The sequence below is a fragment of the Aphelocoma coerulescens genome, chromosome 3 (genome assembly GCF_041296385.1).
Source record: "Aphelocoma coerulescens isolate FSJ_1873_10779 chromosome 3, UR_Acoe_1.0, whole genome shotgun sequence".
Lineage (NCBI taxonomy): Eukaryota > Metazoa > Chordata > Aves > Passeriformes > Corvidae > Aphelocoma > Aphelocoma coerulescens.
Window position 1 is genome coordinate 20,606,391 of NC_091016.1, and position 25,736 is coordinate 20,632,126.

Sequence of the window (25,736 nt, forward strand, 5' to 3'; positions counted from 1 at the left end):
CAGCTGGAATTCTTGGAAAACAGCCTCTCTGGAAGGAGGGGTCCCAGGGGAAAACAGCACCTATGCTGCTCGTCCCAGGGCACCAGCTAGACTTGTGCTAACACAGCTGTCCTGAAATACAGAAATGTGCCACACATTCCTGCTTCTCGCCCATGGTGGCAAGCAGAGAATTCACTTCTTTTTACATACTGAAGCACATATTTAAATTTTAAATACTCACGTTTTGAATTAACACTAAGAGTGACAAAGGGGAAAAATCCCCAACTTCAGTCACTCCAGCACCATGCAAAAAAGGAAATCTCCTCTGGTCATGCCTTCCTCTGCTGACTCTTTCAGGGGAACAGAAGCTGGCTTCTGGAATTGCTGCTGCATGTGCAAGGGGGTGAACCACAAAGCACATTGAGAATGGGAGTACCCATGAGATTAACGTGAGCAACAGGTTCCTGTAAATGTAAAAGAGCTCAGAGTCCTCGCACTTCAACGCACTTTGCACATTTTATTCAAGTCCTGTAAACATTCCTGTTCACTTCCACTGCTCACCACACACTCCCATATCACTGGTCCTCTTCCTAGTCACAGAGCTCCCACGTCAAGAACTCCTCTCAGCTCATCTCTTGGACATTGCTGAGGGCAACAATCACAGGGATATCAATTGCAGGTGCCTGGACTCTTCCAATATTGTCCTGCACTCTCCTGAGAGTATCTCTTCTCCCTCACAGTCCTTCTCTGTTATTGAGGTCTCTTCCCCATAGACATCACCAATCTGATAGGGAATGAAAAAGCAAGGAATTCTCCCTACTTCTCCTTATACAAAACCAAATAAATACATTTTCCCATTGTTTTAGGAAGAATTACCTTGCCACTACAAAAAGCTGAATGTATCTATCTACCTTCCATTAGCCATGGATTTATTTTCACATATTAAAATGATGCTCCTGACTAGCGTAGCATTATCCTTAAAAATACTAACTGTACTATTTCCTTTAAGACTGAAAGATCTCTTCTCAGTAATACACAGGACAAAGCCTGCACTGGTGTCAAGCATGGATCTTTATTGCATTTGAAAGTGAGTATTATTGTTTCAGAAAGAAGCCACCTTGACCACACTGGCAACTGAAATGCTAGGTTGTGTTCAGAATAAAGACGTGCTTCGTGCTCTCACCTTTAGAGTGCTTCTCAAACATGAACCCTCTGTGGAGCACTTAAAAATAATAAACATACATGGTCCTCCTAAAAAGGGTGATAGAAGAGTGAAATACAGATGGGAGAAACTTGACCTGCTCATGGCACAGCTGGAAGACCTCTAAGAAAGAGCTTAGCAGTTATGCCTGGGAAAATATAGTCTTTGCAACATCCAACCTCAGTGGATGAGACTTCTGCCCCCTTCCTACACACCCTTCCATCATCTTTCCTGAGTTGACTGTCTCTAAATGACTGTGATATGCATCTCCTTGCATAAGACTGGGTAAAAAAAGGCATGTGGATGTGGCACTGATATGATTTAGTGTTTTCAGCACGTCATTCAGACTCCTGTTTCATTGCATGGAATTGGCTCCACAAGACACTACCAAAAATAAATGTGACAAGAACACTTCAGCATTCTTTAATAATGAAAATATTAAAAGAATGTTTCAGCTCACCACAAACTTTTTTCCTAGGTCATTTTGATAGTCTTTCTAAAATCAGGCAGGTTGAACTGCCACTGCAAAGTCTCAGGTTGTCCCTTACTCTTCTCCCAGGCCCTTTTTGGGAGGTGGACTAGAAGTCAAATTGAGCCTCCTAATACTCTAAAGGCTTAAGGGTTTTGTGTCACTTGTTTGCTGCACTTGTTTTCTAAAACCTTCCTCTCCCTTCTCTACAATAAAAACAAAGGGTGCAGTTCTGACCCCTTCCATCTCAAAAAGGGTATTTGAGTATTGGGAAAAGTAAAGAGGAGGGCACTAATGCTGACCAAAGACATGATATGGCTTTTGTAAGAGGAATGACCAATTTGACTGGGACTGTTTGGCATGGAAAGCTTAAAGGGATGCTAGAGGTCCACAGAAGTCCTGGAGAGGGTGGGCAAGGACTGATGTTCCAACACAAATTCCAGGCAACCCCCTGGGCTGGACTTATTTGGAGGAGAAGTATTGTGATAATGTATCTTAAAAACGTACCCAATTCTTAAGCTACCCTTAGCAGCTCCTAAGAATCCCTGTTGTGCACAGGGTATTGAGTCACAGCCATAGCAGATATTGCAGGGACAGAGCAGGCAAAGGAGGGGGCCCTTCCTACAGAAGGAAAAACTTACCATGATCTGCCTTTGCTGGGCTGTAACCCTGCCCGGAGACCTAGGGGCAAGGAAGTGGAAACTGGGAATAGCATGGCCTTAGCTGGAGCTGATGGGTCAAATTTGAGTTGCTGACCCCTTGCAGAAGATGCTTTCTGGGCTATACAACATCTCTGTGAAGGTTTGGGGCAAGATCACATTGTAAACAAGCTGTGGGGAGTTTCTTTCTTGCTGTACCTGAACAACTGTGGTTTTGCTTAAATGTTGGTTGTAGCAAGTATCCCATCAATAATCTACCTGTGGCTCTCAAAATAAAGATGCCTTCCTAATGCACTTCATAGGGCATTTCTAACCTACAAAGAAATATTCAGCAACACTGACTTCATCTTTCTGTGCCCATATTGATTCTGAAGTGAAGCACAATGTTTTCAAAACCAGACCAAGGCTTCAGAGGATATTACTCTACATTACCTTGTTCCTGTTTGCTTCATGACAATATCAAGGCTTATGTTTTGCCTGATTGATTCCAGCTGATATTTCTGGCATACTGCAAAAGAAATTGCAGGCTTTAGACTGTGAGGATGACCAAGTAGACCTCAGGATAAATTAGGAACTGACTATGAGGTTTTTTTTTACTGTGGAAAGAATACATTACAGCAGCAAACACTGAAAGATGCAGTAGGAAAAATATGCAGTCCCTGTACAAGCAGGACACTCAGAGAGCTTTGAACCAGCTGAAGAACTTGGAGGTTAAATATTTAAATAATTGTGGTAAACTGGGGAAAAGAAGGTCCAATAGCATCACTAACAAAATGCATCGACAATAAATAAAATACCACAAAATCACTAAATCCTGATCTTTGCCCAGAAACTCAAAGCCAGCTTGGTGCTGAAAAGTGTCTATCTCCTTAAGGCTCTTCTTTTAATCTATTTGTTATAATAAGGGCTTCATTTGATTTATCTAAGTCTGAATAAAGGTATTTATTTTTAGGAACTATCAGCCAGACCTTAGACAAACCTGTGCTTCCCAGGAAGTACAGGGAAAAGATGTCCTCTGCTGGCCCTTAGTTTAGGAACATGGTGAATCCCATGAACTCCAAGATGGCAAGATGAGTGCATTTAAGCAAATACTTTTTTTTCTAGCATAAGGGTAGTGCTTTGATTTAAGACAATAGAGAACAATACACAGTGGGCTACCTTCTGAACAAAACCTGCATGAAAAAAGAGTCAGGTAAACTTTCCTGAGTTCACTTTATATATCAGAAAAAGGAATCTAAACCCCCCTGCTTGCACTGGAGGTGTGAAACAAAATGCCTTTTTTCTCAGAGAGAAGCAGAGGACAAAAAAAAAAGAAACACAGAACAGAACTCTGCTTGAAAACAGAGTGAAAATAAATCAGCAGTGAATGGATTAGCTTCAGATCAGACTGCCCGGAGCAGCCTGATCTGGAACAGCAGAGCACTCAGGGCTTGTGTTTTTTAAATTAGTTTTAATAAATAGAATCAATAGCTCAAATTATGAAGAGGAACAAAAGCACAGATCAATTCGATCAAGGCTGTAGCTTAACGTTATAAGCCAAGGGGTGTCTTCTCTTGTCTGAATGTGATAAGATGGCAAAAGAATCCACTTGCAGCTTTTCAGTATCTCTCCCAGAACAGCTGCACACAGAGCTGGATACCAAAAATACTCCTGGTTATCCAAACACAAACACAGACTCCCTTTTCTTTTCCCCAGAAGGAAAAAAAAACCACTCCAAAATAATAAATAGAACCCCAAAATAATCCTTTTTTTTCCCCTGAAGGTAAATGCAGGAATTTACAGGAAAGACAGAACTAAATAGATAAACAAGCACCAAGCATCCTGCATTATATATGGGATTTAATGCTCAGGTGGAGAGATTCTTGGTCAGATCGCTGGAAAAGTGTCTTTCCACACAGGAGGTTAGGAAAGGGTGTTGGAGAACACTCAGAAGTTCTGTCTAACCCCAGGACTATCTCTAGTTCTCTCTAACCAAGGACTATCCACTGGAGGGGAACAAGGGAGGTGTCATTAACTTCAATCAGGCTTTGGGCAGTGGGATGGGATAGGTGCACACAGGCACCTTGTTTACCCCTTTAGGCTTTGTGTTTGTTTTGTTGGATTCTTTTTTCCCCAAGGGACTTTCCTTCAGGGAAGCTGCAGTATCTTACTAACAGGGGGCCTGGTCACTGAGGAGCTCCCATTTCATCACAGGGGTTATATCCTAAACACCTCGAGCACCAGCTCTGAAGAATAAGTGCTACATAGAAAATTAAACACCCCCTCAGCTACTTTTTTTCCTACCTCCAATAAAACTTTTTGTTAAATTTAAGCCAAGTACAAACTACCATACAAATACCAAACTGTATTTATCAAATACAGTAAAACTGAAGAGGTTTTTGGCACACTATGGGACAACACCCTAGAGGTGTGAGAACAACACAAGGTGCTGATAACCTCTGCTAACTCCCATTCATCCTCAGGTTGAAAAGCTGGCATCAGTTATGTGGGCTTTGTGCTCACGTAGAGCACATAAGAGTCTTTTTCATTGTTGTGTTTGAATTATAGATAAACAGCAGAAGAGGAATAGTAATCTTGGAATAATAGAATGTATGACAGATGTACTACTGAAAGTCATTCACATGCTCCAGTGGTGAGCATGGTTCAAAGCCTATCTGGAATAGACTTCCATCTTGCTAATAAATATTCAGAGACTTTCTAGTCTTCAAGGACATAATATTGAACATCTGACAGAAAATTCAGTGTAGATCCATAAGCATTTTTTACTACATTTCGATCAGAAGTAGTTTCCTTAATGTTTATATCAAGCAGTGCCTTTGCCAGAATACAGAACTTTCCTGGGCAAAGTATTCAGTGGTTAACTTCAAGAAAACAAACAAAATACCAATTATGATTCAAGTGTAGTGTAATTTATTTTCTATTCAGTGAGGAAGAATTGATTTTCCCAGCAGTGTCACTTACATTGTAATGATTATTGCACGTAAGACAACTTAAGAAAATGATGGGAAAACAAATTAGGTGGGCTGCAGATCATTGGCTTGTCTTGACTGCTCACCTTGCAGAGAGAGTTAGGGAAACATAAGATACAGTACTGGATGTCAGGGTGCTTGAAACCCCTGCTCTCCTTCCACCTCTTAGATGTTTCATATTGAAATTTCAAAAAGAACCATACCAACATTTCCAGCAGGGATGAAACAGCACATCTTGCCAGTCTGAGGATGTCTGCTAAATTAAAAACAATGATGACTTGCTGTGACAGAAGGCAATTAAAGGGGTATAAATTGTATAAGAACTTGGCTTTTTCTCTCATTGTATTGTAAACATAAAATGCTCTAATTCTATTGTAAAAATTCATTCATGAGTCACGTGAGAAAATGGTTGCCATGACTCCTTGGCTTCTGCTAGCTGACACTTCAGTGCTGATGACCAAGTGCTAAAGCAATGCAGTAAAAGACTGGGCCCAATATTACCACACCATCTAATGGAAATCAGTAGGAATTCTTCCACTGATTTTTCAATATGTATCGCACAGATCTTTTATTGCACGCAGAAACCTGAATAACGGGAACACAGGTTAACCAATCAGTGCTGCACTGATAATCTCTTCATGCTGAGATGGAATTGTCCCAATCAGAGTTTGTAACAAAAAAATGAGTTGGCCTCACATTCTTCTCTGGCGACATCCACAATCAGCTAACGTACCGTACATTAAGTGCTGCACATCTTATCTAGCTGATAGAATTTGCTGCAGAGGCTTGGTTAACCGTGTTTAGTTTAGCTTAAGGGCAAGCAAATATGACAGTCAGCATCAGCCACTGAACCTGAAACATCCCTGCAAAGTTTCGCACTTGCCCTTCCAGAATCATTATGTCTTCCCTCAGATTTATTTCAAAGGTCTGCATCATTACTTTATTCTAATTGCAGCTGCCTTGTGGAATCTCCTATCTTTTTGCTCTGTTTTACACGGCAAAAAGTATTTTAAGCTTCAAAGACAAGTTGGCCTTGCAAAAAAATGAGGGAATGCATGAATTTTGTAGCTGAGTACTTTGTCGAGAAAATGTGCCACTAATTTATACCCCTTAACCTGTTGGGCTAGATTCAGTGCTTGTTATTTCAGCCCTTTTGATTATTTCACCTCAATAGCCGACCACTTTTTTTTTTTTTAATGTGACATTCATATCTATTCTTGCAAATAGATTGTTCAAAGAGTAGGTATCATAGCAGCCATTCTCTCTCACTTTCTCAGATTAAGGAATGCTTTTGGCAATGAGAAAATGAACATTTGCTCTGAGTTTGACAGTTGTAAAGGATGTTTATTTCCTAGGGCTTTGTTTCTAAGACTGCAGTGTTTAAAAGAATATTCTCTTCTGCTTTTGGACTCCCTCTCCTGACCCTTCCCCAGCTCCACTGCCCTTCTCTGGAGTCTCTCCAGCCCCTCCGTGTCTTTCTTGTAGTGAGGGGCCCGGAACTGGACACAGCATTCAAGGTGTGGCCTCACCAGTGTTGAGTCCAGGGGGACAATCACTGCCCTGGTCCTGCTGGCCACACTCTCGCTGATCCAGGCCAGGATGCCACTGGTTTTCTTGGCCACCTGGGCACAGCTGGCTCATGTTCAGCGCTGCCAACCAGCAGCCCCAGGTCCTTTCTGCTGGGCAGTTTTCCAGCCACTCTGCCCAGCTTGTGGCACTGCAGGAGGTTGTTGTGGTCTAAGAGCAGGACTCAGCATTTGGTCTTGTTGAACCTCATACTGTTGGTCTTGGCCCATCTATCCTGCCTGTCCAGATCCCTCTGCCCTCCAGCAGATCAACACTCCCACCCAGCTTGGTGCCCTCTGTGATCGAGGGTGCCCTTGATCCCCTCATCCCGGTCATCAATAAAGATATTGAATAGGACTGGCCCCAATACTGAGCCCTGGGGGACACCACTAGTGACTGGACACCTCCTGGATGTGGCACCATTCACCACCACTCTCTGGGTCCAGCCATTCAGCCAATTCTTAACCCAGCCAAGAGTGCACCCGTCCAAGGCGTGGTCTGATGGCTTTTCCAGAAGAATGCTGTGGGAGACAGCATTAAAGACTGTACTGAAGTCCAGGCAGACTAAATGCACAGGCTTTCCCTCATCCATTAGGTGGGTCACCTGGTCATAAAGGATCAGGCTGGTCAGGCAGGACCTGCCTTTCCTAAATCTCTGCTGACTAGGCCTGATCCCTTAGTTACCCAGTATGTGCTCACACTGTGAGCACTTGTGATCACACTCAGGATAATCTGTTCCATGACCTTCCCTGGCACTGAGGTCAGGCTGACAGGCCTGTAGTTCCCTGGATCCTCCTTCCAGACCTTCTTGTGGATGGGTGTCACATCATCCAACCTCCAGCTGTCTGGAACTTCCCTGGTTAACCAGGACTGATGGGAAATGATGGGGAGAGGCTTGGTGAGCCCTTCCAGCAGCTCCCTCAGTGCCTTTGGGTGAATCACATCTGGTGCCATAGACTTGTGAGTTTCTAGGTGGCTCAGCATGTCACGAATTACTTTCTCCTGGATTACAGAGGGTCTATTTTCTTTCCATTCCTGTCTACCTGCTCAGGGGGCTGGTTACCCTGAGGAAAACTGGTCTTATTGTCAAAGAGGCAAAAAACAAATTAAGTATTTCAGCCTCTTTTTCATCCTATTGAAGCATTGAAAAGATAGAAAACCACAGCCAAAATATTTTCTGCTTTTGTGTATGCTTTTTGATTTTCCTATCTCCTTCACTCAAGGGTAATCTTCCAAGGCACACAGATGTTTTAGCTGATTATCCTTTATCTGCCAGAAGTAGCCTCTCAGTGAGTATTGCTATTTCAGCACTGAGATAGCAGGGAATGATTAGTGATTGGTTTGACACCGTTTTCTTTCTGGGAAGTATTTTCCACCACCACTTCAATAAGATCAACAAGGGTGAAGACCATTCAGATGACCACACAAGCTAAGCATAGCTTGGAAGTATGCTCTTAGGCTAGCTGACACAGGAAGCATGGGCAGTAGCTTCTATTAGGCAGCTGCTGAAATACGATACTGATGTTGGAAAAAGACCTTCCAGTAGGAGGAACTCAAAGCCATGGAAACTCCTACACTGATGCTATACTTGATGTTGAAGGTGAAATTTAGACCTCCACATAGTCTGGGTGCATCTTTTTCCATCTTTGGGCTATTTTTAGAAAAGCAGTTGGCATCTTATTTCAATAATCTTTCACCTCAAGGGTTCTGGGACTTTTGGGCTTCTAGGATTGAGAGCCAATCTGAATCACTTGAGTTCAGATTAACAAAACCCTGAGTGTTGCTATGCAACATAGGCTGAAGCCCAAAGCTATTCATAAAAGTAGGATAGCAGCATGTGGTATTTTACAGGAATCTATAAACTCTTTTATACAGTGGACATTGTAAAGATGCACTCTAGCTAGCAAGTCAGGCTAATAAAAATAGCAGTCTGCCACCCCACCAAAGCAGAGGTTAACAAGCTTTCTCTGGAATGCAGGAAATCTTCAAGGAGACGCAAGCAGGAACTTCTGCGGCACCCCTTGCCTCATTGCCTATTTTAGCTGATAACCACCCCTGTGTGCACTCAGCCTGGAGGACACTAGAGAGATGAATCCACACCTAGAACCAAGGCCGGCTCCTGGCAGCCTGACACAGAGGGTGAAAAAACCGCAGTCTTTCAAAGCCTTGAACAAAGACCCAGTCTCCCTGATTTCCAGTGCCGCCAGAGCGTCTCTTCCAGACAGTGTCCACACCTCTGACAGACAAACAAAACGGTGAAGCCTGAGCTGGTGCTGGTCCACAGCCCTGAGGCTACAAAGCTGTCCCCACCAGACCAGGGCATCAGTACATCCAAGGGCAAGCACTCCTCAGTGGGAACTTCATGGACACTCATGTCTCTATATCCAGCCCGTACAGTGCTCTGTAAAGCTCCGGATGGACATGCTCCAACTTCTACGGTAAAGTGTTCAAAACCCAATGTGATTTCTGGGGTGTGGGGCCAGGCAGTGTGCTCAGCCACAGTGCCATAACACAGCAATAACGTGCAGAGAAATGGAGGTCAAACAAATATTGTAAATATATATTAAAAAATTCCTGTAGATCCAATGTTCATGCATTTGTGAAGGTCTTTGGCTAAGGAGAAATATACAGAAAGCAATTAAATTCATAAACGGGTGAAAACCTTCCAATTAGTGCTCCTTAGGCAGCCCTACTGACAATAACAGAGACAACAGTTAGCCATAATTGAAACACTCACAAAAATCTCCACCTCAGCTGTCTTTGAATTACTGACTGAAACACTACTGTGAAATGCTGCTCTTCTAATACAGTGACAGAAACTGATACAAGAAAAGTACAGAGATGAAGAAAGTGGAAAAGGTGATGATGCAGATGTACCAAGTCAATAAAAATGCATTTGAGGGAAAAAACCCTGAAACTTTATGCCTCGCTTGACATTAAAAAATAGTGGAGTTATGACTTTCTCTGCCAAGAAAGAGTTATTAGAAAAAAATAGAAATATGCAAGTGGTAATTTTTTTTGTTTGTTTGCTATTTGGAAAAAGGAAACACATTGCCAAAGGAGAACAGTCTGGTGAATAAGGTGGGACTAAGCCACTGGGTTAAACCCTGTACTCTTGGGAAATTGCTTGCCTTTTGCAACTCATAGCTTTGCTGTTACTGTAATGGATAAAATTACATTTACATACTTAACATCAATGTTGTGAAATCTGTTAATATTTATAGAAAACCTTGTGAGCCCTAAGACATCTTGTCAATTCCATGTGACCCATTAAAACAATTAAAATCTCCCCTAATAATTTAAAATAAATGCAGACTTTTTTTACCTATTTGATTTGCGCTTTCAATGCCCATTTTATTTTTCCCCACAGTGGTTTCTAGTCTACTGCAATAGCACAAAGTCCTGAATCTGCAAATACATGTAGACAGGTACTTTTGCACCTGCGATTCGTCCCACCGGGAAGCAGCAGAGCTGCTTGGGCAAGCAATTAGGATGTGTACGAATGCCTGCAGAATCAGACCCTGGATTTTCTTGTAGGGTATTCCCTCACAGGGCCCACTAATGCTGATTTCAAAGGACTGGAGAATGAGGTCTGGGCTTCGTCTGCCATGGCAACAATATACTGCAGATAGGAAATTACAGCTCGTGGGATTCGGATGCAGCGAGTATTTCCCCAAACCAGTAATTCCACCTAGAGAGAGCTGTACTGCCAAGGCACTTCTTGGTTTGCTGTCATTTTCTAATACAGCCTGTACTTCTTTTATAACTCTTCTCTTGCCAAAAATGAAAAGCAAAAATTTCCATAGCGGCTCTGTTGGCCAAAGAAAACTTTGGGGACAAGAGAAGGTTTTAAGCATCAACCTGCTGTCTTTCCATGGGTTTACAGCCCCTCTACTTACACATTGCTTGTTCAGAAATTTATGTGTGTCTATAAAAATTCTTGTTGGGAGACTGGACTCCAAGGAAAGACTCTTCGGAATTGATTGCTTTCCACCAGTTATCAAGAAGGAAAAAATGGGTTTGGCTGATCTGTGTTCCTTTTTTTAAAGCTGTGGAGAGGCTGGAGATGTCAGAGAAAGCAGCACAGGTGGCACTTCCACCACTGGAGACAGATGTGCTTTCTTACCTCGGTGAATGTCTGTGGCTCTCACAGGCATGATGTTTCCCACTGAATAAGATACCCTTTTACAAAGGGTCTGGCCCTCAAAAATGCCTATTGGGCTACTAAAGGCAATAGCCTAATGTGCTTATACCATGTGACAAGTGAAAAAAAAAATCAAAGCTTAACCTGAAGGTAAGCACTGAAATCCAAACCTTTCAAAGCCAAGGGTAGGCAGGAGTGTTACACCAGGGATTATTTCTAAGCACAGAATATGAAACTATTAAAAGGCTTTCAAAGGTGTGTAAAGAAAACCATTTTAATTCTTAGCCTGCCTATGTGACGATCCTTTTCAGCAAAGAAAACCAACCTCACATAACTACATATCACTTCTTCCCATCCCATGCTCCTGGTTCAGGGAAAAAGGGGCAGGCAGACAGTGCCTCCTTCCATTATTACTCTCTCACACCTCAGCCTGAGCCATTTTAGGAGTTACAGCTGTATATCCATGCCACTGTTTTCCAATCTCATCCTCTCTGCCCAGGACCAAACCGGCAGAGGAAGAAGTTAAACACAGACACCTCGGGCACATGCATAGGTGTGTACACACACTTCTTGGGGTAGGATCTGGTTTTGGGGCAAGGGGGAGGGAAAGTGTCTTTATTAGTATCCCATTCTACCCCAAAGTTTTATGTTTAGAACATAAATAGAGGACACCAGAAACTCTCCCGAGAAAACAAGAACCACTTTCTTTTCCAGTCTTCACACATTCCATCCGGTTCTTCATTGCACGCTACTGTTTCAAATAAAAAACCCCAAACTTCTGATCTTCATTTGAAAGAATATTCCCTCCTTGCTCCACTCTCAAACAAAAGATGAATCAAACACTGAAAACTTGGAAATTTTCCCCACTGCATGTTTATGCACATAGTGTTTTTGGAAAACCACTGAAGATTCACAGATTCCTGACTACCAAATATTTACCAATTTTTTCCAATTAACTGGATGTATTTGGACAAAGATTCATATCAGAAAGTGAATCCTCATGCATCTGGATGTGGGGAAACTTTATGTCAATGGGACCATTCTCAGAATCATGCTCCATAGACATTCACAAAACAGAATTTCCAGGCAAATATGTTAAAATGCTGACTAGTAATAGCATCCTTGAGTAGAAAAGAGAGTGAGCAGAGCTGAAAGCTTCAGCCTGCAGCTCACCCAGTGGGTATATGCTTAAAATAGAGGCTGACCTGTCTATAGGAAGCTCTGAGTAAGTTACATTTAAGGATACAGCACTACTTAATTAGTCCAGGCAAAGAGGGAGGCTCAGCAAGCTCAATATACTTATGAAAAACAAGGATTCATTCAGCTGAGTTGGGTTGGAGGCTGTTTTCGTTTCACTCAGACACGTATCTCCCTCTGCCCAGAATAACAGTCTGTAAATTCTCCTCTAGCTACCCAGGAGCAAGTGATTCTAAGTGGCTTGATAAGGTAATGGGAGATAAGAACCATCCCTACCTTCCAGGCTGAGCTCCTGAAAGACTTAAGCATAGTTGGAGGAAAACACTGAGCAAAAGTAAACAAATCACAAGCTTTTGTGACCCTAGACCCTCAAGATCAAAGAAATTACTTCTGAGTAAAAGGCAGAAATTGGGCTCCTTATTATGGTGTATGCAAGATGATTAGAAGAAATAATTTTCTATACTCTTACATGAAATCCATGCTTGAGTCTGACCTATAATTTGAAATAAGCTTCATTTTAATGACTTAAATTTCACTGCTAATAAGAGCAGCCCAATCAAAATACAGGCAAAGTGTGTGAAATAATTTACAGATTTTGTTTGAAAAGGTCAAGGTCTTAAACAAAGAAAAGTGACTTTTCCTACCAGAGTGTTTGCCCCTCGCTGTGTAAAACTAAGACTGCTATGAAAAATAATACCTGTCTTTTGTGCCCAAACTGTCTTGTTTACTGAACACACACACACTCATTCCCAATCAGCTGCTGCCAAAATGAACAACACATGGCTGAGAGAGGTCCCCATTGCCAGACAGTGAAAATGAACTGAGTTCTTTCCACTCAAGTTAATGAAGCTATGACAATTTAAATTAACTGTGAGCCTACCCCAATTATCTTTTAACTTGCCCGCACAAGGACTCAGGAAAGTTAAGCAGAACTAACTAAGATGCCAAAAAGAGAGGAGAGAGTGAGACATGTTGAACTGTGCATGGGTTTCTTTGGCTCCTCAGTTGGGTGTCTCACAGGTTTGTTTATTTTTCTTTGGCAGATAACTCTGCTTGGCTCTGCAGGACCCTCTCCTGCACACAAACTGCTGGCAGCTGGAGCAGCTCTCCCTTTGGGATGGATATTCTTACTTAGCATCTCTTCTCTGGGCTACTCTTTCCCTGTTTTTGTGGCATTCCTCATCCACTCTCTTCTGTCACCCTCATTAAACTCTCGCACAAGCAGTATTTCCAGTGACATGTCAGCCTGATGAGACCTCCTCAGCATCTGCAAAGAAAACCCTGGAGGCTCACAGTAGACTTTCTCTTGCTGGCTTATCAGGTGACACATTTTATGTGTGATACTCTTCCACAGGAATGTGATTTGCAGCTTGTAAAGATACCTCCCACTGGGGATCTCCTCTCCAGAAATCATCTCAGAAATGTAGCCGGGATTATCATCAAGTATTTGAGAAGCTTTTTTAAATTTTATTTTTCACTTAAGTGGCATGGCCTGGGATATTGAGGGAGATAATAAGCTTTATTCTTCAAGACTGCAGCGCTGATATGAATCTGCTAAATGTCTGATCCAGAAAATGATTAACTTAAATTCCCAAGATGCCATTTATAAAACTGAGTGAGGAGTTGAAAGCACAATTGCAGGGAGAAATACAGCGATAACTGATGAACTCTCTTGGCTTGGTAGCTCTTACAGTACAGCAACTGGTACCCTGCTGGGTCAGAGCCTGAGTGGCACACACACACATACCCCTTTCTGCATCCCTCTCTTCATAAACACCCTGAGCTCCCTATATAAGGGACGGGAAGGCAGCTCATTGAAGCTGAGACAGAACCACATAAGCACTTTAATGTCACTCAAACTCGTGAAAGCATTTCCCTGGAGCTCTGACTATGCTCTGCTTTCCCAGCTAGCAGTAGTCATCTTTGAGTGATACTCAGTAGGATTCCCTGTGCCAAAGTGTCCCTGCACGGGATGAGAGATGGAGTTAATACATTTTAATATCAGATGCAAGAAGGCAACAAAGTCTGAAATACAGTGTTTTACTTCTACTTTCTGCAGAGTGAAAACTGATGAGTTGTGAGAAACTGTTGTAAGGGGAGTAAATGAAGCTAGGAAATCATCCATACTGTTGAAGTGTTTAGCCTAGCATACCATTCAGAGCAAAGGAAATTAACTGCTGCGTGGCACCAGTGAATTCATGAGTCCTCAAATCTGCTTAGTGATTCATGTTCTTGTTGGAGAAGTAAAAGATAGACCTCCATCCTACTTTGCAACATCCTCTAGGCTTACCAGCTTCTCCACTTTACCACATTTTAGTTTAAAACTACTAATTTCGGATCTTACTAGGGCTTTTCTTTCCTGCTGTGCCTCATCACTAACTCTGGTATTTACCAGATCGCATCTCATGAATAACATTACTGTCAAACTCTCCTGGGTTTTTAACTATATTCATGACTTGAATGGGGAGACACACGAGATGAAGACACCATATTTGAGACAAGAAAATGTAACACCTACAAATGACTGGTTTAATCTTCCAAACACTTTAGAAAAATATTTATTATCATCTCATTCAGTGGGCACGTTTGGATTCTTTGTAGGAAGTGAACCAGAACATACCTAAAATGTCTAAGAGAGAGGCTTTATTTCAGGACACGGAGCTCATCAGCCCAGAAGCCCATTTTGCCTGGTTTCAGATGTGTGGGGATGTGACACAGGCTGGTTTGTGTGTGTGTGTGACAGAGACTGCTGGAAAAAACTGAATTTATACATTGAGAGAATATCTCTGTAGCTGACCCCAGTGGAAGGAGTCACCTTGGTACCCTGCCCATGCTGCATGCAAACAAAATCAAGTCTTGGATTTCACTGTTTCCCTGCAAAAAACTCAGTGATTTAGTAAGTCATCAAATTTTAAGTGAATGCACTTTCATTTCCAAGATATATATTTTATATATATATATAAATGTACAGACAACTATACATCTTCAGACTTGGCCATACCTCTCTCACACATACATCAAACTGCAGACCATATAAGTAAGGTGAAAGCCATGTGCATGTATTTATTTAGAGCATCAGGAGTAAGCCAGCAGAGTACTGCACTGCAAAGCAGCTCCCATTGCGTGCAGCATACCCCCTGATGTTCAAAAGCTCCTGAAGCTTTAGAAACTGAATGTTTCTGTAGAGATATATATTTGGTCATTTATACCAGCTGAGGATCTGTCCTGCTGAGTTTATTATCCTTTTGTGTAATTTTCTTATGTTTCTTTTTCTTTCTCTCTTATGATCTGCCTATTTCTTTTTATCCTCCCAATTAAAATGTCAAATAAGGAATCCAGCCTTAAGCATAGGACCACTGCACTGATATACAGACAGCAATCTTACAGCAACTCTGTAGCTTTCTCTTTCAAAGTAGGAGCTGATCATAAATTCAGGAAGAGAAGAATGTAACCCTAACAGATGCAAAACTGGTTTGAATTAAAAACTAAAATAATTAAAAAGGCTTTAGCCAGCATATAATTTGCTCTCAATATGCTCTGCTGTGAAAATATTCTCATCTCATCCTGAAAAAAATGTGGGTTTATTGATTAACCACCACAACACAGGGAGTTCAAAGCTTCGTGGGTCTTCATTTTGTTAGTTTACTTTATCCTCTCACACCTTGCCTTTCTTAGGTTAAGGTCAGTCCATCAGTATAAACACCCAAGCAAGAAGTGTAGCTGTTTGCAGGTTTCAGTGTAATTTCAGCTCTAAGTGTGAAAGAATAAAAAAAAATCCTAATTGCAGCTGTCAATAACAGAGTTGCAGCTACAATTCACATCATTTTCAGCTTCTGTCGCTGGGAAGCACATCTGACTCACTCAGTACATAACACAGGACTTGCTATTTCTAGGCAGCTGATGTTTTAGTGCTCAGACATCTACTCAGCCTTGACTTGATAGTCTAAAGTAAATATCCTTGAGCGATTGTACAAAAACACCTATGCAGTGAGCAAGTGAAAACCCCTGCTGTTTACAGTTTGCAGATGCTTGGGAGAAAACACTCTATATAACATACCTCTAAACTGCTCTGACAGTGGCTAAACTGCCTCCTAGAAGCATGGAGTCATTATGGCTGGAAAAGAGCTCTCAGATAATTGAGTCCGGCCGTTAAGCCCACACCACCTTGTTTGCCACTAAACCACGTCCCCAAGTGCCACATCCACAACACTTACAGGGATCATGATTCCACCACTTCCCTGGGCAGCCTATTCCAGTGCCTAATGACCCTTTCAGGGAAGAAAGTTTTCCTAATATTGAATCTCAACTGCCCCTGGCACAACTTGAGGCCATTTCCTGTTATACTTTTACTTGGTGCTATTCAAATGTTTCTGCTTAAAGTAGTTTGTTAAATCTTAAGAAGGATCCCTTCTGAGAATGTCATTTTTGTCTGTATTCCTATCTCAAAGCAAGACCTCTAATGAATAAATGAAATCCTGCTGAATACTGATGATGGATTACAAAACTTGACACTGGATTTTTAAGATTGGAATAGATCTTCAAGGAGCAAACTGCCTCCAGCTGCTACTGAGTCACTCCCTCCCCTTTTCCCCTGAGGCAATTAAGAGTTATACTTTGACACAGGTGAGCCTACATTTCCCATCTGGACTTTTGGCCTCTGCTTTCTAATGGATTGACTCCAAAGTTGTAAGTCAGAGCCCTCTCTTCGGCATTTTGGTACCTATTAGAAAATACCAAAAATTCTTCTATCCAGGCAAAGATTATAAAGAAAAACAGCTAATAACCACAGCCTCCCTTGTGAACACTCAGAACATGCCAGATGCAGACTACTTGCAAATCTGCAAAAAGCAATGTACTAACCAAGCTGTAACCATCCTCTCATGAAATTTTGGCCTGTAAGTGAAAATGTGGCAGAGAGTGATGAAAGCCCATGGATTCTGATCCCTGCTTACCTTCCACATGGTAAATACAAAATGAAATCGCTCACTGTAAGAGGCTACCAGCCTTCCCTTTGCAACACCTTTGCTGAAGCAGGTGCTAATCCAGCCAGGACCAAACCCCTGTCTCATGCACCACACTGCAGAGCTCATGTTTGCTGTGGAGCCTAAGCTCTCCCTGTTGGGAAACCGATCACAAGGAAATCCCTCACGGCAGCACGTGCTCAGGACCTACCCTCAAACACTAAAAAATAACAATTTAAAATGTCAGCAATGGCAAAGAGATAATGGCTAGTGAGGGCTCTATTTTTACCTTTATCATGAGTTTTCCTACGAGTGTCAGAGCTGGCTGCCACATGCCAGTGTCCCAACTTCAGACACAGCTGTAGTGAAATAGAATCACATAGCAAAGGAAGTGCTTGAGGCTTATCAGGCTCCTGTTCTCACTCTAAAGCATTCACCAGCATGTTATTCAACATTTTAAAGGCACTAGGGAAGGACTCTAGGATAATTTAGGAAAACTATCAAGATCATATAAGGCAAAGTGAAGAGCTCGAAGTGTACTGAGAAACTCCTCTCCATCAAACAAAACCAGACTTCATCCAGACTCCCAGAATGAGCTCTTAAGAGAAAAAAGTACCTTGCAGGAGCTGTACTTAGCAAGAAGTCTCTGCTTGTGGCCTGTACAGGGTTCTTAGACACCATGGCCTTCTGTGCTCCAGCTGGTGTGCTGATTTAAAAACCCTTTTCACTCACTGAGACTTTCTGAGGAAACATAAAGCAAGCTTTTTCTGTTACCAGGGGTGCACCTGCAGTGTCATCTGGAGAAGGAAAACCTATTTTAGCCACCTGAATCACCCCACTGGGCACTCACTGGAGAGACACAGAGGAAAGGACTTTTCCAGAGTTCCCCTTTGATCCTGAAGGAAAAATCTAAAGTTTATCTGTCACTTGATAGCTCTTCATGTAACGTATCTAGCTTTAGTAATCCTAAGGTTTGGTATATTCAAAGCTACTCTAGGTAGTTTTCAAAATTTCAAGCCATGCTGAAATCAGTCTCACGCCTATACTGATGGAAGGGGACCTGGATTACTCCCTGAGAAACCAAAAGCTGGTTTATTTTGAGAGAAAGTGAGAAGAGAGTCAAGTTGAGAGATTCTAACTCCAGTATTTGCCCAGCACTGGCAGAAGAAAGGATTTGTTTGTTGTTTTCAGTCACACTATTGTTGTATTCTGCCTGTTTCAGAGAATAACACTCATGCTAAGAGCCCACAAATTAGCATCCTCAACAAACTCTTGAGAAGTTAACAAGGAGAGGACAAATCCCATTTTACTAACAGGTGCTTTTCAGCGATACTCTACTTCTTTGCAGAAATAATTAAAAAATGCTTTTGCTTAATCCCTAGAAGGCAGACCTTAACTGTGTAACCTAAAGAAACAATCAAAGCAAAATTAAACAAAATTAGCCATATATGCCTGGAGCACAGCTCACTCAGGATTTAGGTGGCCTAAATCACAGATGGATTAGTTTCTCCTCTAGTTATGAGAATGATTTAAACTTTTAATGACCTTTTGTGGTTAATTCAGACATTTCTCTCAAGTTTTCACTGCAATCTGCTTAGTCAGTGAGTGTAACGACTCCTGCTTCTGAACAAAACAAAACTTCTGCCCTAGGAAAACACTGGCATAATAACCATGGATATACTGTGGTGTGTAAAATTGGGATAGGGCTATATTTTTCTAACTAGTGACACATCATTCTTCATTGTATCCTCCCTTCAAACTTGCCACTCCACTTATTAATCAAAAGCTTTATCCAGGGCTACTCCTCTTGCTTTTGCTTTAGTTTGTAACAATGCCAGATGTCTGCGGGGGTGTTGGCAAAGGGTGATCTAATTTGCTTTAAAACTATTAAAATGAAAACAATAACTTGCAGTTACATACTTGCCATTGCACAAGCTCGTTTGCTTGCCTGTGCTACTGACACACAAAACAGCTGCCACACACTATTGCTCACATTACTTTTATGAAAAATAATGAGAAGCTTTAAGACAGACAAAACCCATCCTATTGTAACTCAGTGCAATATCTTCATGTTGCTCACTGTCTCCAACCGCAGCCACGCTGCTGCTCTGGTGGAGGAGGATCCCTCCCTGAATGTTTGTCAGAGTCCTTTCTGCAATGCCTTTGAGATTTCAAGGGGAAAACATTAAGTTCCTTCTTGGCAAACAAGTGCAAACCTTTGGAAAGCTCCTGCAGTACAAAAAAACGCTCATCATGAAGTTGTTTGGGGCAGACAAGTTGCTCTGCGCCTTCCGACAACGCTAAAGCAAAGCTGTAAAGAAAGCCCAGACTTTGTGCTTCAAATTAGTCACAGCACCAAGGATGCTTGTTTCAAATTTAGTCTGCACTTTGCATTATAACGTGCAAACTCCTTTCTTAACAGAGATCTTACATTGACCACGATCAGAGAAACGGAGAGGAGTTTCAAGTGTAATTAAGTGAGCATTGGAGGAAGGGCTGTGCTCTGCAAACAGCTGGCATGAAGTCTCCCAAGCGACTCCCTGCAAACCTGACCTGTGGCTTGCCAAGCAGCAGCTTGTTTGGAGAGCCAGCCACAAGGCTGCTGCTCCCAACCGCTCCCTTTCCCTACTTACAGTTCAGTGGTGTTGGCAGGGATGTCCCGGGGAACCTGGAGCACCTGGCTCTCCTGGCAGATGAACACCCTGCCCAGGCAGCGGCAGGCGCGGTGCTGGCATCCCAGGCAGCCCGCCAGGAACAGCAGCAAGCAGGCAAGGGCTGGAGACATCTCTGCCTCCACATCTGTGCCCGTCTCCTTTAGCTCAAAGAGAAGAACGCAGAGACCTCCCAGGCCAACACCCTGGATGGAAGATCCGCCCCGAAAGCTGGGACAAACCATGTGGCTCCTAGGGGATGACTTCTCAGCAAGTTTCACTTCATGACCCCAGATTCCGTATGGCCTTGGAGTGGGGATAGAGACGAGCAATGCTGATTTTTCATGACACAAGTATTTTGTATTTCAAGTGGTGTTGAAATCAGGGGGCCCAGCTGTACTAACCAGGGCTCTTTTAATGCGCTGGGAAAAGGTTCTTCCTTCTCAGCTATGCAATTTTTCATGTCTTGCTTGGTGTGACCAAGAGACAACAAAGCATTTTTGCTTTCTACAGCCCAGACACTTTTGTCCCTGAAGGAGAAGCACCCTATTTATGGTAGTATTTATGCTCCCATTCATGGATCCAAGAGCCCCTGCTTTTGTATTGCTCCTAGGCAAAAGTAAGGTGTTATTATTTTATATGGCATACAGTATACTTCATAGGGTAAAAGCACTATAGACCTAAAGCCAGAGATAAATTACATGCCTTTTTCTTCACAACTGTGATTATTTTTCATGCAGTTGCTGATTCCTCTCCTTTTTCCTTCGGCACCTTTATTGGAACCCAAACAGAAGAAAACTCTACAAACCAAATTGTCCCCATGGACTGGTAAATTAATTTCATCATCTGGAACAGAAATCCCAGAAATATTGCCAAATGACTATTTGTGACACAACAGGAGGAAAACAGCTTCAAGAATATCACCAGGAGGCTTGGATGTTGAATCTTGTCAATGTTGAATCTTGTCTTTGAGTCCCTATTTGTTTTGTTTTGACTGGGCTAAAATATCTTGCTACAAATATTAATCCTTGAGGAATGGTCCCTGTGAACTCTTTGCTGTCATTGAGTCAAGATGCACCAGGCCATTGTGTGGAACCAGTGCTTCTCTACAAGACACCTGAAATGAACATTTTGGGATAGAGGTGTTTGTGGGTTTTTTTGTTGTTGCTTTGCGGTTCTTTTGTTTGTTTTTCTTTTAAACTGTAAATGGCTGTTTCAGACACACTGAGCTTATAAATCATGTGCTTTTTAAGTAAGTAAGGGAAGAGCCATGGGTGATTCTGCTGAACTTGACTCACATTTAATCCTTCCTATTGCTTGGAAGGATTTCTTAATCTGTTAAAAGCTGCTGTTAGCTTGTTTTTCATGGTTTTTTTTAATTGCTTTTTTTTTCTTCCATAATCAAAAAGCATTAACAAATGTAATGAGACAAAAGACAGTATCTTTCCCCTGGACTGTGTTGACCAAGATTCCATCATTCTCACCTTTAAAACAAGCCTCATAATATAGATGTTTCTTAGGAGAACTAATTAAGATTTTTAAACTCATTAAAATAATTCTTAACTTAAGAGTTATCCCAATTGTACCTAATATTTGTTATTTTTCCCTCAGTCATTTAAGCCTACTCAAGATGAGAAGAGAATTTATATTCACATAGAAAAAAAAGTAAGAAAAAATCATGGCAATCTTTTTCTAACAATGGTAGGCTTATAACGAAATGTAAGAGTATTCTTTTAGTTGTATGTGTAAAACAGAGTCCATTTTTCTAAGTTTCATGAGAATGACAGTGGCTGCCAGAAAAAAAGAATTTCTAAAACCTTAGTGACTTTTTCCTCACCTTTCTCTCTTCCTTTTCCTGTGAAAGATCTTAGACCTACAAGATCTTCTGAAATGAGTAAAAACCTTCAGTTACCTTCATCCTCAATGGGATGAAAACTGCAGAATTGCACCCTATGATCAAACAAATTCCTATTTATTTAAATTTTTTCCATAGCCCACTGAAATTTGGAATAATGGCAGACTTCAGGATTTAAACAAAGGCCAGGATGACAAATCATTTGAGGCTTTTGGGGTTTTGTCATTTCAATACAAAGACTCTAGCTCCTGCAGTAGTAGACTAAAAGCAGGCTGAAAAAACCTCCAAAATACGAAATGTGAAGTTTGAGGAATGTAAAGAGCACAAGAATATGTGGATACAGAGGGATTTAAGCTTTATCCTGAAATACATCAATATAGATGGTCATGTTATACTGATGAAATGGATAGTAATATTTGTGACATAGTTTAAAAAATGGTAACATTCTCTGAATGTCCAAACAATTTTCACTGATATGAAGACATTGCAATTTGATTAACTTTGGGTTTCATAAATCAAACCACGAAGGTTATTTCAGATGATAGCAATAATTCTTCACTATGCAAAGGTCAGGAGATCAAAAAGTATCACTGGGGTTACAAGGCATTTTTCCAGTTATTAGTGACTTCCAAAATATAATAAGTATGTTTTATTTTAATACAGCTAGTAAAACAGAGATGTTTTAAAACATCAGGTCAGGCTCAGTAGCAAATCATGAACATAATGAAGAAAAAATTGAGGGAGGTTTTCTCTCTTCCATTTTAGTTTGGTGAGGCCATTTTATCAGTGCAGTACACATTGCTCCACTTTCACTTACATCAGTTAAGAATGAGATGACAATTATTAAATAATATAAACCCCTTATCCAGACTGCAGGCTTCTCTTGTAATACCGTGGAGATAAGACTTTGATGGAAATATGCAAGTATCATTGCATTCAATAAAATCAGGCTAGCGTGCTAAACAGAACTGACAACTCATTCATACTGGAACAAGCACTAAATCAGGACCACAATAAAACTCCCTGAGGATACATGAAGATTCAGAAGGATCTCTCAGTTGTTTTAAACATACGATCCAAGGCCTTAAAGAATAAATTCTGGTGTCTATCAGTGTTTTGAACTGGGAGACTGTGTCCTATTTCTGCACATGACTGTCAAATGGCACATAGCTAAATCAGCACAGTCCCCTGCATGGACTGATCGGCTGGTGATCCTCTCACTACCAGCTCAGGAGCACAGTTGTCTCCTCTTGGGAAGAAAATCCGTGTAAAGAGGGGAAAAACCCCACTTCCTGGTATCTTTCTGTGTAGTTTGCACTCCTAAGTTCTTCCTGAGTGCCAGACTGGAGCTACAGCCATGCCTGAAAACCCACAGGACCTGTTGCAGGGGACCACCTTCAGAGCATCATGTACTAGGAGCAAGGATGCACTGTCATTGAGATTCAAGCTGTTGAATGTGCAAATGCAGAGATGATGGTGCTTTCAGATATTTATGAGAGCCTTATCTTTGCATCCATTTGCAGAAGAACTATGCTCCAGCTGGCAAATTGGTCTTGAGAGTGTAAACTGTTTTCCTGAGTAAGAAAACAGAAATTTCCCCAAATTGAAGCACTGTAGCAACAGACATGCAATTAAGTGAATTATGAAAGATATTCAATGATGATGCTACAGATTATGAAATTAGATGGTGTCTAGGACAAACAGTTAATTCAAAGCTATATAGCCATCAAGGGATCTTTTTTAATACAGTAGTAAGGGATCCTGGTTGATAGGACTGGCCTCTAAAATTAGCTCTGGTTGAATTTTGCAAGCACTGAGCCAGAGGAACCAAGGGGATCTGCAGACTATATCCTCTGACCAAGCAGCAGTGCCTGTCCGGGGTCATGCTGTCACCTGGACCAATGAGGTTACGGTTGGAAATAAAAGGAGCCACCTCAACTCTCTCTCCTGCCCTCAATAAACTTGCTCCTAAGACAGCTCTGAGCCCTTTCACCTCAGTGTGGATATGGTCAGGTCAACAGCTAAATCCAGCTGTTGAAGGTGTGGGAGCAGCTCTTTTCCTTAAGGCAGGAAGGTCACCAGGTGCTGGCGTGCATCAACCTACAGGCAAGCAAGTTCACAGCAGCATCTGCTTGTGTTTGCCTCCTCTGAAACACAGCATGACAGCTAATTAAGTAAATACTGTTTCTACTGTTGTTTCCCAGCCTCAGAACAGTGTTTAATTACTGACTGCCTCTTTATTAGTGGCTTTGCTTAACAACATGCATTCTCTAAAAATGTGTAAGGCAAATCAATCACCTGCATGAACAGATGACATAAAAAACACCTCCAAAAGGAGTTTATCCTTCAGAGTGGATATTTCTTTCTCTTTTGATGATTTCCAGCACATAGTTTCTCCCTGTGGCTTTAGAAGCAGCAATAGCCTCTATTGTCCTGACTGCTATGCTATGAGAAGAAAAAGGTGTTTTCTCTCCATAAAAGCTGGCAATGTGAGAGGGAGCAGATCCTAAGAGGAAATCAGAGGAAATTGCTAAAAGGGACTTTAACACATCACCGATTTATCTTTTGTGAATGACCAACATGAGTCTTAAAACAGCAGATCATTGAGGCAAACAGATCATTGACCTGATAAAAATATAATGTTTTAGGCTCTTTCCAGAAATAGCCTTTCTGAACAGAATATTTTTAGCTTCACCTTTTTCCACGAATGGGGATTACTTTTAAATACATTTGAATGGACAGACTTTACCTGTGCCCTCGGAGTCGAGAACATAAAACGATAAAGTAGCCTAATAAAAGCAGTATTATTGCTCTCTCAGTTCCTTTAGCCACCTGCTCGCAGGAAACTTCAGCTCCAAAAAAGGAGTGAACCTGAGACAGTAAATCAGCCACCAGAGGGAGTGCCTTGACTCGGGAATAGAACACACACGTGTAAGGGAAAGGATTAGAAACTGCGTGGAATTATGCTCATGAAGATTTCATGTGGCTCTCTGACTCTTGACTTCACAACCTGGCTGTGATGAGTTGCTCCCTTATTAACCTGCACCCCTGCAGAAACCAGAGCTGCACATCACGTGGGGCTGTGTCCAACGCAGCAATAACCGGCTGCGCCGTGGCTCTCGCTTCCCTCCTCCTTGAAGACGAATTAGGATCTTGTGTAAACAGCCCTACCTATCCGTTTAGCTCAGGAAGGACAGTACCCAGCATGGAAGGCTCTCAGAAACTTCTAATGTTTCTGCTGACACTTCTCAGCAGTGATCTTGTTCTTGTGCTATGAACTGGGGGAACCGGGGAGTTTTGACTTTCTCTATTTCGCTCTGCCCCAATACTTTTATGGTTTTGATGGCTGACAAGCTCCCACTCAGCCCTTTATCTGTGTGATTTTTCTGAGGCAATCTGAGGATATAAGCACCTCATGTATTTTCAGACCACAGGAGACATATGCAAGAGACAAGAGTGAAGTCAGAGAATAATCTTTGTCACTCCATCTAGTGCTGCTCCTCGGGTTCAGGTCTGTTCATCCCCAGTCGATAATAAAAGACGCAGCCCATCTGCTAGGTTTCTATCACATGTCTGTAGAAGAACAGTTATAGAAGTACTTTTTCTTTGCACTGTCCATGAGTGGGTTTGACTAGACCAAAATAATGCACAAGAGACACCAAAGCCTGCCTAGAATCACACTTTGCATCATATATTCTCCTCTGATGCCTTTCCCAGCCAGCAAAAGGTACCTGAAGGTCAGAGATGTGAGGCAAGAGAAACCTTGCCTGACTGTGGTGTCAAGGAGCCCTGCCCACAGACATCAATAACCATGCACTGCTGGCGTCAGCACCAGGGGAAACCCATGGAATCCAACAGGGACAAATGCAAGGCCCCAAACCTGTGGAGGACAAACTCTCTGCAGCGATGCAGGCTGGGCACTGCATGTTCAGGGAGCAGATCTGCTGGTAAATTGAGAGAATTGATTATTCCCCTTTCCTCAGGACCATGGGGGCAGCACTGCATCCATTCTGGAGTGCCCAGTAGAAAACAGACATCATTTAACTAAGGGAGTGCAGGGAAGAGCCAAGATGGTCAGGGCAGGG

At 42.0% G+C, this 25,736-nt stretch overlaps 1 protein-coding gene across 22 annotated transcripts in view; it reads right to left on the bottom strand.

The window, feature by feature from the left end:
* Nucleotides 1-25,736, bottom strand: part of FSHR (follicle stimulating hormone receptor) — a 307,860-nt gene that overhangs the window by 64,785 nt on the left and 217,339 nt on the right. For 4 of the 22 annotated variants that reach the window (XM_069009390.1, XM_069009384.1, XM_069009385.1 and 1 more), the window contains exon 1: nt 19,779-19,987. The exons of 16 other annotated variants lie outside the window; for them this stretch is intronic. In XM_069009390.1, coding sequence (XP_068865491.1) covers nt 19,779-19,930 — 152 coding nt within the window. In that variant the 5' untranslated portion in view covers nt 19,931-19,987. Of the gene's footprint in view, nt 1-19,778; nt 19,988-25,736 lie in introns of those variants that run through there. 2 more of the 22 variants (XM_069009389.1, XM_069009394.1) reach the window with 1 other exon arrangement.